The sequence below is a fragment of the Hyperolius riggenbachi genome, chromosome 5 (assembly GCF_040937935.1).
Source record: "Hyperolius riggenbachi isolate aHypRig1 chromosome 5, aHypRig1.pri, whole genome shotgun sequence".
Classification (NCBI taxonomy): domain Eukaryota; kingdom Metazoa; phylum Chordata; class Amphibia; order Anura; family Hyperoliidae; genus Hyperolius; species Hyperolius riggenbachi.
This window is the reverse complement of record NC_090650.1, coordinates 107,870,623-107,888,656: the sequence shown is the minus strand read 5'-3', so window position 1 is coordinate 107,888,656 and position 18,034 is coordinate 107,870,623. Positions and strand designations below refer to the sequence as shown.

Below are 18,034 nucleotides of genomic sequence, written 5' to 3'. Positions count from 1 at the left end.
TCCTAACTAAACTGCATGGGATACTACAATAATTAAAAACAATGGTGCATGAGCCAGCCTGGGGCCCCGGGAACTCTCACTGCCCGGGGCCCCAGAACCAGCATCTAACACCATATGTGAGCGCAGCCAAAACCTTGGAGCTGCCACCTCCAAGGCCTGTCTCCTACTGCTCTAAAACTTACCAAACACACAATTGGAGAACCTCACTCCCAAACAGTTCTCTGCTGCTTTATAAAGCCTGCAGGCTGCTTATAAGCCAATGAGAAGTGCACACATAATACACCTAGCTTGCAGTGATAATCAAGCAAAAGCTGAGCAAGTCAATTAGAATATTGTTGCCTAAACCATCATTTTTGGTTGAACTTTTATGTGTCGGTCTAGTCTCCCCACCCTCCAATTCGTACAGAGAACTTGTGGGAATAGCAGTTTGCTGCTTTATATTTTTTATGGCTGTTATATGTCACGTCCCTTCAGATTGTTACACCTTCTGTACATGACAGTAGCGCTGCTAAGGTAACTCAGCTAATGAGATGTGCATATCAGGCATTGCTGTGCAAAGCTTTATGTGACCTACTCTTATCTATTGTCTATACTCAGCTTAACACTAAAAAGCAAACTAGTGCCAAGACTGAGAGCAATAAAATAAATTAAGTAGTTCAGAAAGTGACTCACGGCTATAAAAATTGAAAGTGATCCCGTATTGGATTGTTAAGTATACTGTACTATAAAGTTTCCTCATCAGTACTCTCCGCTGTCACTAACAGATTCCTCTAAAGGTGACCACACACCATACCATTTTTTAAATATCTGTTCAATTTAAGAATTGCAATCAATTTTTCTGACTGATTGTAACATTTCAAAAATATGACCAATGTACCACACACCTATGTTCAATTTTTCCCCAATTATGATAAAAATGATTGGAAACTCTACTGCACTGTTGGTGGAACTGCCCCTACGTAGCAGGACTCTGGGGCTCTTGTTTTCAAATTGCCTCAGAAGTACTGGACTCAGATATCCAACCTGATCCCTGGTCTGCCTTCTTTCACAAACCTCTCCCTCAGCTTAGCAAGGCCCGAAATAAGCTCCTTGGCCAAATCTGCAACTCAACCAAAGCCCTCTTAGCTAAGTCCTGGAAATCATTACCCCCTTCTAGGTCGGAATTAATAAATAGAGTCCAGTCAACATATATCCTGGAAAAACTCTCCTCTACTATTAGAGAAACCACTCCACTTTTTGATAAAATATGAGACCCATGGAGCGTCTGGTTCTCCTCCCAACCCTGAAAACTGACTCTGTTCCCTCAATCGCTCCTCCTACCTCCCCCCCCCCCCCCCCAATCACGTGTTTTCCTCCTTTTCAGCAACAGCTCTGACAGTAACACAGCTGCTGGCACAGCTTGAACCCCACAAAGAGACATACAGTTTCCCTCTTCCCCCACCTCCCATTTATGTTTGTCTATGTTTAGACCCTCCCTCCCCTCCCTTCCCACCCCCCTCCCTGGTAACACTTTGTTTTTTATTAGCATTGTTTGGTTAGACTCCATAAAACCTCTACACTGCTGCATTCTCGACATGCATGATAGCAATCCCTGTTATAATCCAGACAATACCTGTATTATGTACCTGTTGCTTACTGCAATGTTTTCTGACCTACCTGTTAAAATACTAATAAAAATATATTTGAAAAAAAAAATGATTGGAAACTCTGAGAAAATTGCTTGGGTGTGTATATTAATAAACTGACAATCTAACACACACCATACAATCTAGAGAAATTGAAGAAAAATATCTGGCATTCCGGATAGATAAAAGTAAAAAAAAACGGGAAATCCGATCGGATTTTTCAGTCGAATGAAAAAAAAGCTTTCGATTTTTTTCGAGAGATCCGATTGTTTTTATCCCCCCCCCCCCCCCGACATATATATAATGGATAGGCCACCATATCAACCCAGAGGCCAGGCTACAGTAAGGCAGCATGAGAGGCAGGCCATAAGCGGTTGCAAATTTATGTCATTTGATCAGGCACTTAGCATGGTACTGTTAGTAAGTCGATGGGTACACTTGTTTACATTCTTTAGCTCTGTAGTCAAACTGTAGTCTTTTTATTCTGCTGTCTGTGGGGTTTATTTTTGGTGAACTAGCTGCATCTCAAGACTTGTGTATTTAAAACCCTAATGGAAGCAGACATATGTCATAGAGGATTTTGTATAGGAGATAAAAAACAAACTAATGAAAAATCTCCTGATGGGGAGCTGAGGTGAGGAAGCTTCCTGTTAGCACAACCACATGATAAAGCTCTGGGGGATTGTGTAAGTAAAATTATCAACCAGTTCAGGCACTAAATTTTAAGTATTCAAAATAATGTGGCCAAGCTGTGGTAGTGGAGAAGACATTTTCACTTGAATGTTCGTGTCATGGCTTGTAGCCTTTAAAGCAAACCTGTCTCAGAATTAACAGAGGGTAACATGGAAAGGGCCCTTTTACACCAAGTACATTCTGATCTGATTAGCGGATCAGACGTAAGGTATCCCTCAGCATCATAGAAAATCATGGACAGGGCCCTTTTCCACCAAAAATTGTGATTGTGGCGCATAGATGCAATCGTGATTTCCTTTACTTAACAAGTTCATATTCCTTCATGATTTAGCAGTGCTTGTGACTAGCTGCTAATAGCAGTCAACCGCAAGGGCACAAAAAATGTAGTACTTTCCTGTGAGTCAAATCACGCCAGTGGAAAAGATGCACCGATATTAACATGTTATTTGTGGTGTCCTTGCGATCAGCAAAATGCAAACGATCCAATTAGTGAATTGAAGTGCAGTCATTGGAATTGGAGTATTTTATACCAGAGCATTTTGTTTTAAATCCAAATGCAATCAGTGTATTTTTATGATTTCTGGTGTAAAGAGACTCTCTGCACAGTCTTACCATCATCTCTCTCTGCATGTATTTATATATTTTTATATATATATATATATATATATATATATATATATATATATATATATATATATACAGTATATTCTACACGCACTGTCAAGGCTGAATTTATACTATTTGTGTCCCTAGGTGAAGTATGTTGTAACACCCCTTCTATGTGCAACTGAGCCCCTTCCCATTCCATGTGCAGCCCCCTTGTCCATGTGCATCATGCCTGTACTGCACTCTCTCTTTCATGTAAAGCTCTCTTGAGCATTAGCTTCACTTTTCATGTGTTGCTCCCCATTTGCAGCCTTCTCTTTCATATGCAGCAACACCTATTTCCTGTCCTAGCAGGGCCGGATTTGTAAATTTTACCGCCCAAGGCCCACTGTCACCAACCCCATCTCTCCCTAACCGCCCTGCCCGTCACCCATTTTCTGCGCTCCCCTTGTCCCATTTGTTCCACTGTGCTCTCGTCTTGAACCTCCCATCCTGTGTGCTTCCCTGGTCCTGTGCTTCCCCATTCGGTGCTGTGCTCGGGGAGTGCTCCACTGCTTGCCCCTGTGAAAGCAGGTTAGTCGCGGACTGGATTTTTGACTGCTTTACATGTTTGGCAGTTTAACTGCCTTGGTGTCCCACTGCCCGCCCCTTTTTTCCTGGTGCCGTAGACTATGGCTTTTGTTGCCTTGCCTTAAATCTGGCCTTGTGTCCAAGTGCCCCCTTAGGCTGCAGCTGCCCAAGGCCCTGCACATTGTTAAATGTATTTTGTGTATGAAAAAGTCCTCTTTCAGTAAAGGTTAAAGTCAAGCCAAGTACTACAAAAATGGTATTTCTTATCTGGTTTCCTTTTCTCTAAAGTCATCATCAGTTTCCTATTTTTTTGTCAATCATCTGACACATTGATAGCAACTTTATATATTTAATTGGTTATGTGCATATTATTATTGTTGTTGTGTATATATTTTGAGGGGGGAGACCAATTAATAAATAATCAGTATCTTTGGGGGTATACACTTGTCTTTTCCTTTTGCCAATTGCTAAGGTCTGTGTTGTTCAAAAATATAAATACTAAAGATATTTTCACAAATAAATCAGACAAACTGTAAATAAACATAACGTTCCCATATAGGAAGTGCCATGTTCTATTTAGCATGGCCACACACACTGATACTGGGTTGAAGGATGAGTGTACTCCAAAAATCGCTAATTGCTTACTGGAATTCCCTGGATTTCAGTTCTTCTGGGATATACTGAGTCAGGACTGAGTGCCAGAAAATTTAGCCACTGCTCGGTGTCTCCAATGATGCAATAAAAAAGACCCTAGTGAGGGAGATATGAAGAATACCATATTTATGCCATTTTAAAAAATATTAGTTACTTGTCTCTTCTGCTGATCTTTTAGTAGTGTCTGAATGACGCACCTGAAACAAGCACACCGGTAATGTCTGTTTATACTTCAGTCAGAGCACCTGATCTGCATACTCGCTCTGCGTCAGTGACTTAAAGGATGACTGTACAGAGAAGAATATGGAGGCTGCCATATTTATTTTCTTTTAAACATTACCAGCTGCCTGGCAGCCCTGCTGATCTATTTGGCTGTAGTAGTATCTGAATCACTCCACAAACAAGCATGCAGCTAATCTTGTCAGATCTGACAATAATGTCAGAAACACCCGATCTGCTGCATACTTGTTCAGGGTCTAAGTATTAAGCCCAATCTACACGATACAATTCTTTGTACGATTCAATTACGATTCTATTTACGATTCGATTAAATCCGACATGTCCGATCGGGATTCGATTCGATGCAATTCGATTTGCCATTGTTTTGCAATTGCAAATCGAACTGAATCGAATCGAATCCCCATTGGACAGGTCGGATTTAATCGAATCGTAAATAGAATCATAATCGAATTGTACAAAGAATCGTATCGTGTAGATTGGCAGAGGATCAGCAGGACAGCCAGGCAACTGGTATTGCTTATAAGGAAATAAATATGGCAGCTTCCATATACCTCTCTTTTCAGTTGTCCTTTAACCCTCCTGGCGGTATGAAACATTCCGCCAGGAGGCAGCACAGCAGTTTTTTTTTTTTGTTTTTTGTTTTTTTTAAAATCATGTAGCGAGCCTACGGCTCAGCGGCATCCCCCCGCCCGCTTCGATCGCCTTCGGCGATCTCCGATCAGGAAATCCCGTTCAAAGAACGGGATTTCCTGGAGGGCTTCCCCCGTCGCCATGGCGGGATGACGTCGTGATGTCATTGGGAGTCCCGATCCACCCCTCGACGCTGCCTGGCACTGATGGGTCGGGGGAAGGGGGGGTGCGCCACAACGGATAGCGGTGATCGGGCGCATGGCGGCGGTGATCGGTGTGCTGGCGCAGCTAGCAATGTGCTAGCTGCGTCCAGCAAAAAAAAAATTATGTAAATCGGCCCAGCAGGGCCTGAGCGGCACCCTCCGGCGGCTTACCCCGTGTCACACACGGGGTTACCGCTAAGGAGGTTAAAGTATTAAAAGCAGTGGATCAGCAGAACAATTGCTGAAGGGGAAAATGTGAGAAACACAATCGAATTGCAGCGATAACATTTCTTAGTGAAAAACAGCCCATAGCAACTTTTTTTGCTGGGACGATAAGTGAGATTTAAAGTGTACCAGAGACGAAATATATTTAAAGTTGTATACATACCTGGGGCTTTCTTCAGCCCCATGCGCACGGAACACTCCCGCGCCACCATCCTCAGTCTTCTCCCTCTTCTGTACCGGGTCCCGTAAGTTCAGCCAGTCACAGCCAGTCTGAGTGAGTGCATTGCGCTCCCTCTGTCTCCGGCAGAGGCGCCTGCGCGGTACTATTCTCCACCAGAGAGAGACAGAGAGAGAGAACTGTGATTGCTCAGACTGGCCGCAACTGTCTAAAGTTACGGGACCCGGTACAGAAGACGGAGAAGACTAAGGACGGGAGCGATCTGTGCGGATGGGGCTGCAAAATATTTAGTCTCTGGTTTCCTTTAATGGCTTACTCTCCTTATGGTAGTTTTCCAATATAATGCATCTGTGACAATTGAAAGTTTAGCATTCTCCCCAATATTGAAAACATCCTCTTCAGCAATCCTCCAAACTGAAAAATATCCTCAGCTGTTATATAGTTTCTTTCCTTTCCATGGAACTGATTGTGCTTTGCAGCTCAACTGTAGATGATCAGAAGTAAAATGTTGCCTATAGCAATAATGAATGATCATTTCAGGGGACATAACTTTAGAAGACAAAGGTAGGAGGAGAAATGAGATCTCATCATTAGAGTCCCTATTTCTTTTTTTTCCTTAGGAAACTATTTTTCAGAGCTCCACCTGCTGGCTTGTCTGGCAAATATAAATGCAGTAAATAGTCTTACTCTTGCATGTTGAAAATTCTGACTCAAGTAAAAGCTATTTTTCTGTAAAAAGGCTTTGGAGTGTGCTGGTCTTCTTGGAAGATACCTTTTAATTTAGTCATAGTGATGCCTTTTACCATTGTACTCTGCATATTACAGTTACAAATGTTGCTATTTATTCTGCATTTTGTCTGTGGCTGTTTTTTTTGCTGAAATACCCCATTGCAGGGCCGGATTTACCATAAAGCACTATAGGCGTGTGCCTACAGGCGCCTTATGTTGGAGAGGCGGCTACCATCCCCAGATATCCCCCCTACCGATTGGGGGGGTCTACTAAATACTAGGGTGGGAGCACATATGGCTCCATATACTTAGGGGGAAGGCACATCTACTACCTAGATTAATGGGGTTACCAAGTACTCAGGAAAATCTGGCTACCTAGTCAGGGGAGGAGGGAAGCCTACCTAATGTGGGGGTGTGGCCTGAGTTGAGGCACAGAGTTTAGGGCTTCTGAGCTGTAAAAACAGCTCTGCCTCATTGTATAAAAATATACATTATAATAATAATAATACCTTTTTTTGTATATCGCTTTTCTCCTGTCGGACTCAAAGCGCTTGCGAGGCAGTCACTAGAGCGCACTCAGTAGGCAGTAGCAGTGTTAGGGAGTCTTGCCCAAAGAGCTCCTTACTGAATTACTGGCTTACTGAACAGGCAGAGCCGAGATTCGAACCCAGGTCTCCTGTGTCAGAGGCAGAGCCCTTAACCAGTACACCATCCAAGGCAAAGCTGCCTACGGTAAGCACAGAGATATTTTCATGCTGGATCTACATACTTCTGTGCATTGTCTGTTCCTCTCCTTGTTCCCCCCGTTCCCTATAATCACGCCCTGAAAAATTAAACTTTCTGCTAAAGTCAAATTTTCAGACAGGAAGAGGCAGCCTTGCGAGTATGTTCCCTTCCTATCAGCCTCCTCTTCTCATTCCCATTCACTCTTCTTAAGGAAGAGAAATATATAGTCTCCTCCCACAGGAAAGTTAGGACCTTACTGGGCTGCACATTTGATTCTGGGACCCATTACAGTTGCCGTGGCTATTGCTACTCCTTTGTGCTTTTGTGTGTTAGAAGTCATATTTTTTTTTTGTTCAGAAACTCAAAAATCAGGGCTTCTTATTTTCTCTTCTTCTGCTTTGTTGTTGCTTTGTTATCCATTTCATTGGACACATGGAAACGTAGTCAGTAGGGTTGTGCAAAGTCCACCTAACAGCTAGATTTAATTTACTGTTCCTGAAACCATTAAAGGTTTAATCCTGATTGCCTGCTTTGTGTTAATGCACTTTGTACTTCACCTTATTGAATAAGCCTAAAAGATAACATTTTTCAGAAGCAGGGATCTTGTTGTGGATAAGCAAGAGTATTATTTAAAACATAAAGCTCTTAGGCCTGGGTCTTGTCCACCTAAGTAAGCTGTATACAACGTATGGCTCTCTAGCTATTGTGGTATTTCAAGTGCTAACACAGCCCCAGACTCACCACAGAAACGTAAGAGCCAATAGTAGCCCAAGTCTCTTCTAAGTGGATTATATTTAGACATCGCTGGTCTAGGAAAAGTTCTGGATATGATTAGAAAATGTGCTATGTGCTTGTGGTTTGAATTGATGACATCGTTGCTATATAGTTATCAATTTGTATATGAATATATTGATCGTTTGAGTCTTGCGGCATCTGTCTTACAAGACGGAGTACATGGAAAATATTAGACAGGAGAGAACATTTCTGTTGTTTTTCTTTGCTGTCAAATGTCTGTTATTTTTTGAATCAATACTGTTCTCGTGGAATATTTTTGACCCAACAAAAAATCAGTGAAAGGGACAGAACCATTAAAGGAAGTAGAAGGGGAATACATAGAAATATGGAGGATACCATTGATATTTTCCTTTTAAAGAATGCTGCTAGCCTGGCTGTTGTGTCTCTTGAATAGCAAACCTTCCGGGGTCATTTCTAAGCATGGACAAACCAGGCAGATGCCAGAGGTGACACCTGCAAAAGGGGCACCACAGAGCTATTCTAAATACACCATGATTTATGGAATTCTTGAACACAACTGCTAGTTGCATTCAGAAAGATGTAAATGGAAGTTTAAAAAACGAAATGGGCACTGCTAGCTTAACTAAGGATGCCAGAATAGCATAACAATGAAATGGCAGGTGCTGTTGATGTGCTAAATAAGCTGTAATTGTTTTATGTTTGGTTTGAATTGATTTTTTTCAACTCTTTCGAATTTCCAGGACAATATCATGACCTGTAAAGACCCAGGTTGCACATAAATAGTATAATGTTTCTATGAAAAGGCTACGCATTCCATATAACAATTATAGGAAGGGGTTGTTATCTGAATTTCGTGAGTTTTGGCCAGCAAGGTGTATCTGGCCTGGTAATAGCTTTTAGATTTATTTTAAGAAACAACAAGATATGCTGTATATTATGTATATCACTTATCAATTAGTTATTGGTGCCTGTAAGGATAATTAATGTGGGCTAAAATCTTCTCATTCAAAAAATTTGAAGATTTGAAGGGTTGGGAGGTATCTTGCCTTGGTTACCAAAATTTCCAGAAATGATTATGACACCATATTATGTGGATGCCATTCCCCATGAGCTCATGGACTAAATTTAACAAGACTCCTCTTGTAGTTATATATTGTTACCTGGGGAAAGTTTTGTGATGCCAACATATACCAGGCATATAGTTAATTATGATTCAGGTTTATGTCCAAGAACTCCTTAGTCGGGAGTTCCTCCTGAAGAAGTGAACAATACAGTTATGAGGTTCACGAAACGCATTGAGTCCTTATAAATCAATGTTGTATGATTAAAGTGTAATATATGTAATTATTAGGGATGGTCGGAAATGCCAATTTCCGATTTCAACGAAAATCTGCATTCTGCCATTGCCAATTACCGCTACTGCTACCGATTCCAAATTCTCAGGGTTTATTAAACAGAGTCTTGTGAACAAGATGAAAAAAGTTTTCAAAAAGACCTTATAGTTTTTGAGAAAATCAATGTTAAAGTCGGCAGAAATTTCCATGATTTCCGGCGAAAATCTGCCTACCGCACTTGTATCGCCGATTTCCGCATTCTGATGCGGAAATGCAATTTTCGATCGGAAATGCGGAAATCGCATTTCCGCAGAATCCGAATGAGCATCCCTAGTAACAATACTCGAGAATACTTCTCAAAACTAAAGGAGGTGTAATACCCATATACCCATATTATGTACATCCCCCCTCTCCTCAGAGCAGGAGATAATACCCTTGTTCCTTTGCATAATAGTTTGGGGAGTAGGGGGTTTTAATATTATGTACATGTGCTTATTAAGCAACCTGTATTGGCAAAATGTGCAATTATTTTGCAGTTCTTAACCTGTCACTTGTCATTCTGGATTTACGTATTTTGTAATAAATGTAGTTTTTAACTACCGTTCTCTATATACAACATATGTGAAAGACATTTATAGTCCCTTCAAAAGTCCTATCAGACCATATACCTTTTTTCGCAGTAATTTTCTAGGATTTGTGGACTTTACCTACATGCACAGGCGTCAAACTAGTGCTCTGTATACAATAACATGAACTCCAATATATGGGATTATCCTTAGATTCCACTGTGGACTACATGAATTAGATTTCTCCTATATGACATATGCAAATTTTACTGAAAGCAACCTAATTATTTATATATTTATTATTTATTTATTTTATGATTACTATAGGTTAGCATTAACATTCTTTGTGTGAATGGTTTCCAGGATAATTTTATGTTGCGGTCTCCTCTGGTGTCACATGTGCATTAAGTACTCCAAGATTCTGCTTGCATGCATGCAGTCTCTATTGAACATATAAATTAATATCAGGTTGCGTAGCTTGTGATCTGTGCTAAATTCACTTGTTTCATTACCTCCCCCACATAGGGCTTGCTCTCCGAAATATTAAGAAAAGAAGAAGATCCTAAAACAGCATCACAGTCCTTACTGGTAAATCTTCGAGCAATGCAGAATTTCTTGCAGTTGCCAGAGGCAGAGAGAGACAGAATTTACCAGGATGAGAGAGAAAGAAGCCTCAATGCTGCATCCACCATGGGCCCAGCGCCCTTGATCAGCACACCCCCGGCCCGTCCTCCCCAGGTAATTTAAAGTGTAACTTTCCTGTAAGAGGTGCTGGGCAAAGCAGAACATGGCTGAGATAACTCAGATCATATTTTTATAAGGCTGCACACCCCTTCTAGATCAAGTTTATATGCATACAAAGTACTCCCACAGGAGTACTGGTAATGAAAATAGGGGTTTTCTTTGACATCAATAAAGTATAATATGCATATTATATAAAATCAAACATTATTTGTATTGCACACTCCACTTTTACAAACTTAGTAAAAACAGTAAGTCAAGTGAATAAAAAAATATTGGCTATTACAATACACCATAGAGCATAATAAATGCCTGATGCACGTTTCACAGCCTCAATGTGGCTTCCTCAGAGGCTCAACAAGCAATTTGCAGCTGCACACACTTTTCAGACAAGCACATACTCCATCAGAAGAACAGTAGTCTGGAAATAAAGAATTTTTTTGATCCGTCTAACGTGCCCAGAGCAGATCATTTTTCAATCAGTTGTGCACTACATTTTGAAATAGATTGCTTTGGTCCCCGGTCAGCTTGTGCAGGAATGTGGTGACCTGACCTCGCCTCTACTCTACTGTGCTGTCTATGCTCCCCACATGGTAGTGGGTAGGATGGAGGCGCCCAATGTGTGTTCTATTTAAGTATTTTAAAATACAAATAAAAAATTATTTAATAAATGCATTTATATAATAAATGACTTGTTTCATGGGTCATGACCCGCTTCCTCAGGTCAATACAAAATGCCTTTATAGCATAAGGGATAGAGTGTAGGCGCCTCACTGTGTGAAACGCGTTGTCAGATTGCTTTTTCAGCAAAAACTTTTTCCAGTTGAACTGGTGTCTATATCTTGTGGAGAGGTAAGCAATTACTCTCTTTTTTATTATATACTTTTTTATTTGTATTTTAAAATACTTAAATAGAACACACACATTCATCATGCCCACTATCAGTCAGACCTCCTTTGTGCCATCCAGTATACAGCAGGTCCTGGAGTACCGAGCAGGGATGGTTAATTCCCTGCAGGCCTATACGTTGGTTGCATGGAACTGCAACCCACTGTTGTGAGTATATATCGATACAATTTTATCCCCCCCTATACCTGACGATACTGCACCATAGGGCTTCTGGTCTCTCCCTCCTTCTCACCTAGGTATTCTTGGCCCCTACAAGAAACACCAAAGAAAAAAAAAACCCTACCGCTTCCCACATGGACTGATACAGTCTACCTCACGTGGTGTCTCTGACTATATTCTGGGTCCTGTGTTAGCCACATCCCACTGCAAGTAGTTAACACAGTATCCGTAATATAATTTGAGAGCGCAAAATCAGTGCCAGGCAAATGTAATTGTTAACGTACGCCAGAAGTAGGTTGTGGATAGAATGGAACTGAATTATCGAGACAGTTGTAATTATCAAGACAGTTTGCCAGATGATTCAAGTGTTGACCATTAAATAAAAGAAATGTTCTGATTGGCAGCCCAAAACTGTTTCTCCACTTTTGTTCTATCTTTTTTGCATCAGTCCATTGCAGTACCACCATGTCTGTAAATAGTTGGTTGTATGAACACTGGAGCAGATTTGTCATAGTGAAGTCACAGGCAGACAAAATGCAAGACGGGTACATTTTGCTCTCTGGAGTAAAGATGTTAAAGGATAAGTGTAGCTTCTGGTTAGATGACAGGCATAAGTCATTTGAAACCTGCATATCAAAAAAATAAAGTAAATATGCTGAAAAATATTCTTCATGCCATTCATGCTCAGCTAAACTCCAGTATCAAAATCATTGCTGGGGTATTCCCTTTATACACTGTCTATTAAGCAGATCTGGCCTACTAAATGCCCTCTTTACTTTATAAAATGTGGTAATGCAGAGTGGAGAACAAAAGGAAAGCTTCCTCAGGGGCATAGCAGATTATTGCACTAAGAGCCGTTTCTGCCCAGCTCAGCAGAAGTCTACTTGCGCATACATCCTAATGCAAGTGAATGAGGGCCAGACAGCTGACGAGCCAGTTGAAAACAGCTCTCAGTGCAGGAGGCATCCATGGTCCAATAGAAACACTGCTTAACGCTCTGCATGATTATATTTTATAAAGTAAAGGGGGAGTAAAAGTGACTAAGACCTGCATCACCATAGGCAAGTTTAGGGGGGATAACTGCTGCCCAGAATCCCCCTTGGTCTGTCCTATGCGTGTCTCTCTGTGCCCCCCTCTCCTGTCTCTCATTCTTCCCCTTACCTCTCTCTCTCTCTTTCCCCCAGTTTCTTCTTCCCCATAGACACACAGACACGCACTCATGTCTCTTCCCCTTTAGAGTCTCTCGCATTCCTCTCTCTACCAGTCCCCCACTCTCTCCTATCTCTTTCTCTCACTCTCCTCCTTTCTCTGTCTCACCCCCCCCCCTCCCCCCCACCCAAATACAAAATTCAACATTGTTTCATTCTAAAGACTATCATGTATTTGTATAGCACTTACCTCTTCTGCAGCACATTACAGCGTACATAGTCATGTCACTAATTGTCCTCAGAGGAGCTCACAATTGAATCCCTACCATAGTCATACTCTAATGTCCTACCATATTTGTGTGTGGCTGAGAGAGCCCTTTTCAGGAATCCTCCCCCTTGAAAATCCTGGGTTTGCCCCGATCACCTTTGTACAGTTGAAGACCCTGACCCATGACTTATTTGTGATGTGACTCTGTACTCTTAATGTTACAGCTTATGTGATATAAATACTATAAGTCATCCTCATTTCTGTATTTAAGGCGAAAGTGCAATTTGGAGCTCTGCTAGTCCAGCCAGGTTCTTATTTCAGCAACGACAAGACAGCCCTGTATCTGCTGTTTTATGTAAGGGTGATCATTATTTTAGAATTCCACCTTTTAGATGACACAGTTATTGGATTTTGTTGCTGTGCAGATACGGTAGCTATTCAGAAAGACATTGCGAGAGTTCCTCATGCATCAGTTATGGGTCATTCCACCTTGATGCCCTCTCTTTTTTTTCCCGCTAAAGCAACATCAGAGCTATTGTTATTTCCTCAATGAACAGATGTCGCTCACCTTGTCTAACACCGTTCACACATATGTAGAAATGGTCAATGGTTCTTCCATTAAGTTTTACAGCAGTACTTATGTGCTTTAAATCAAACCGTTCCTGGAAAATATTGCTCAGACTTTTATCCAATAGCTCGGTTGAATGTACACAATAAAACCGATGAGTTCATCGCAGACAAAAGCTTCTTTTCTTGACGGGCGGCCGAGTTTACAGCTAATGATTACCAAATGTCTTCCAGGAGTAATAAATAAGGCAGGTTGGTGATGGTGGATAGGAGGAAGCTGCTATGTTTATGCACTAATGTATTGCAAGAAAGAGAGCAAATTTCCTTATTGAAAGGGAACATGGTGTGCTAATGTCTTGTCTATTAATGGAGTTTAGCCTGAAGTCCAGTGAAGGATCCTTTTAGAGATAAGGGGATAAAATGGACTCCGGACCATAAAAAGTGATGTCCCTCTAGAACTGCAGTAATTCAATAATTAGCGTTGCCTAAGGCTTCACTGAATCATGGCATTGTGCTGCTGTGTCTCTCAGTAGCTAAGATGATTACTAATATAATTTAAAACATATAATAGTATTAGGTGGTGCCTCATGTTGCATTGCTCTGTAACAATGATTGAAAATGGTGAGGTTTGTTTAGTTTAGCCAACTGATGCTGTTGCAAGATAGAACAGAGCTCACATGTCATTAATGACTGGAATCTGAGCTAATGCTTCAGTCTAATAAGCAATTACACTGCCTTTCATTTGGCCCTGTAGGGATCCAAGGAGCAACTTAAGGTGAAAGTTAAAGTAACATGGAAACTGGTGCACAGACAACTGCAAAGAAAGTGGTTTATACTCGCAAACTAGTTGATTGGCTCTAGTCTCTGACACCTGTACAGTATTCCCTCCTCATATGTGTTGACACTATTTACGGTAGTTATACGTAACAGATACTATGTATTAAATAAATCAAAATTGTTTGGGAAAGCATTTTCTCTATTTTCCACCTTCCTAGGGCTCGTTCACATTGCGTTCCGCTTGCGTTAGCATTCGCGTTGGGGTTTTCTTTTGCGATTTATTCTTTGATTCCCAGCGCTTGGATGGGCATTCCGTTTTTGTGAAAAGCACTTTTCAAAGCGCTTTTCCTGAGCTTTTTTTTTAATTCTCTCCCTCACGCAAGTCAGGAAGTGAACTCTTTGACCCGGAAAATAATAAATACAATGTATTCTTTAAAACGCGAACGCAATTGCCCCACAAAGTGATTTTGTGAGCGTTTAGCGCTCTTCCTATAACTTCCATTATAGCAAAATCGCCTCAAAAATGGTCCAGGTACTGCTTTGCTGAACGCACAGCGCACAAACCGCGCTGATATGAACCTTCTCATAGACATTCATTGCACAAGCGTTTTGGGGGCGATTATAAAAATCACCTGCGCTTAAAAAAAGCCGAAAACGCCTCTAGTATGAGCGAGCCCTTAATGCAGGACCCACAGCAGAGCTTCTACGTCACCCCCTCTCTGCTGACAATGGTCCCCCACTAATGAAGAGAAGGTAGTGGAATATGCTGGAGGATAGAGCTACCTCCAGCTTTCATGTCTACTCAGTTTGGCCCATGCCTGCTCACGTGGCCTCCATGTTTTCTTTGACCTGCATATGTGACTTCCAGGTTCCCCTATGGTGGCATGAATAAATATTGGCAGTAGAAAGCTGCTGGCTGGCTGGCAGCAGCAGCAGAGGGACTCGAGAGACAAAGCAATGGGACCTGAAAGACACACCGGTAGATAGCACCTAAGTGGAGGAGACACAAAAGATGGATCCAGGCAATGTAGATTACCCATTCCCCTACAGCATGGACTACTGCACTCTGTAAATTATGGCAAAGGAGAAGAACCAGAGGCAGCTGAATCAGTTGGGTTGGAGGAGGTAGATCTGAGGCATACATTCAAAATCCCCGTGGACAAATTTTGACGCAGAGTTAAGTCGCAAGATGGCTCACCCAGAGCCTGCTGAAAGTCTGTGGTGGCAGTCATTCTTCTCCCTTTCTGAGTTGTCTCAACTTGAGGGATGTGTATTTTGAATTTCCTCTTCCTTTCTAATTTCAGCTAGTCACTGAGCGCTGCTATAGCCGTAATTGTGTCATCAATGTTTACCTGTTCTTCCAGTTGAAAAGGGGGGCAAGAATAGCAGATCATTTTCAATAAATTCAGGCCAGGTGTGCTGGATCACCTACTTTCTCCAAAAGATCTTTAGCTCTAGAAAAACTTAGCTGATACAAAAGCAAATTTGTAATACAGTAAAAGAAGCGAATACTGAAAATGTAAATAAATAAATAAAACAAAAACTGAGCATGACTTTATTTTGCATACCATGATGTTTCTTGCCAAAAGTCTAAAAATATGTACAAAACATTTATAAATTGCTGTAAAAATGTGTTATTCCTTTCATGTTCATCCAAAAACAGGTATCACTGTCTGCTCCAAGCCTGATAAATGAAAAAAAAAAAAAGTTGCAGCAATTATTACTGGCCGCTGTAGCAAATGTTTCATGAAATAAAGTAAGCAGGAGATTTTCTTTAAAAAAAAGAAAATCATATTTTATCCAAATCACTGTGTAGCTCATGCACAAGTCGTAAGGGCTTAAAGAGACTCTGTAACAAAATTTCCAGCCTTATTTCTTCTATCCTATAACTTCCTATACCTGTTCTAATGTGGTCTGGGTTACTGCAGCCTTTTCAAGTTGCACTGTCTCTGTAATATATCTAGTCTTCTTTTCTTTGTCAAGCTTTGTCGACCCAGGGAGGAAGGGGCTGCCTTTTCTCCAAGAGCATTCTGGGAGACCAGGTGTTTTTTCTGCTTACTTTAGAACACACACAAAAAAACATTCTGCAATGATCCACCTTACCAGCACTAAAGATGGTAGCATCTGTGATAAACTTAAGAATTTAAATCAGGGTGATAAATGATTTTACAATAGGCAAACACTGAGTAAATAATTTGAAAGAGGAACTCCAATGAAAATAATGTAATAAAAAAGTGCTTCATTTTTACAATAATTATGTATAAATGATTTAGTTAGTGTTTGCCCATTGTGAAATCTTTTAAATCCCTGATTTACATTCTGACATTTATTACATGGTGACATTTTTACTGTTGGCAGGTGATGTAGCTGCTGCAAGCTTTTTTGGCAGTTGGAAACAGCTGTACACAGCTATTTCCCACAATGCAGCAAGGTTCACAGACAGGAAACTGCCAAGAGTACGTACTTTTCTTGTAGGAGGGGTTTCACCACAATATCAGTCATACAGCTCCACCTGATGGTCTGTTTGGGAAAAGGAATAGATTTCTCATGTAAAAGGGGGTATCAGCTACTGATTGGGATAAAGTTCAATTCTTGGTTATAGTTTCTCTTTAAGGTTATATTGTAAAAATATTGTCATTTAATTCATTAAGTTATGTTCAGTAAAATTCCCCTTTAAAAGCCTTTTTTCAGCAAACTTTAAAGCAAATGATAAACAAGGGGAAATATATACTAAAATTAGTTGCAGTAGTTAATATATCTGAGGCCATTTTTATTAAACACATCCTCGAGCTGTCCTTTAAAGTGGACCTGAACTCTTTTTAGCCAGTCTAATTCCCCCTCATCTGTGACTAAGCACAAGTTATAATTTGATCCCTCAGCTGCCTGCCACGGCAGAGAGCTAATTGGTAAACAAAGTGTGCTAACAATATGTCTGCTTCCATGAAAGACACTGCAGATTTATTGCAGGACTTGTATCAGCTGTAACAGAGATATGTTTTTCTTTAAATATTACTAATCTTTTAGAGCAGGGAGGTAGTTCTGAGTTTAGGTCCGCTTTAACCACTTAAGGACCGCAGTAATTTTCTATAATCTGTGCTGGGTGGGCTCCTCAGCCCCCAGCACAGATCGTGTGGCAGGCAGGGTGATCAGACTTCCCCCCTTTTTTCCCCACTAGGGGGATGTCCTGCTGGAGGGGTCTGATCGCCGCCGCTGCCTTGTGCCTTGCTGGGGGGCTCCTCAAAGCTCCCCTCCGCAGCGCTATTCCGCCCTCTCCTTCCCTCCCTCTCCTCATCATTGTGGGTGGTACAGGACCGCGATCCGTCCTGTACCGCCTCTGATAGGCTTCAGCCTATCAGACGGCGGCAATCCCCAGCCAATCAGAGGCCGGGGATCGAAGATCTCCTTTACAGCGCTGCTGTAACAGCAGCGCCGTGTGACGTAAACACTGGGGATTTCTTCCCCGACTGTTTACATTTTGCCTGCGAGCCGCGATCGGAGGCTCGCAGGCTGTTCACGGAGACTCCCTCCGTGAACTGACAGGAAACGGCCACTCGAGTTATCTCACTATTTCCATGGAAATACCACTGCGACCAGCCGCCGCCTACCGGCGTTGGCTGGTCGTTAAGTGGTTTTAAATGAAGGCTGATATCTGGCAGCTATCACGGGTTACAGTATAGAAGAACCTCTGTTTGACTTTGTTTACACTACAGATACTGAAAGTATGCGTAAA

At 41.4% G+C, this 18,034-nt stretch overlaps 1 protein-coding gene across 7 annotated transcripts in view; it reads left to right on the top strand.

Annotated features, from left to right (window-relative positions):
- The window catches only part of SATB1 (SATB homeobox 1), a 248,252-nt gene that overhangs the window by 192,402 nt on the left and 37,816 nt on the right, over positions 1-18,034 (top strand). For 6 of the 7 annotated variants that reach the window (XM_068236105.1, XM_068236106.1, XM_068236107.1 and 3 more), the window contains one exon: positions 10,261-10,473. The exons of the other annotated variant lie outside the window; for it this stretch is intronic. In XM_068236105.1, the coding sequence (XP_068092206.1) occupies positions 10,261-10,473 (213 nt within the window). The remainder of the gene's footprint in view (positions 1-10,260; positions 10,474-18,034) is intronic. 7 annotated transcript variants of the gene reach the window in all.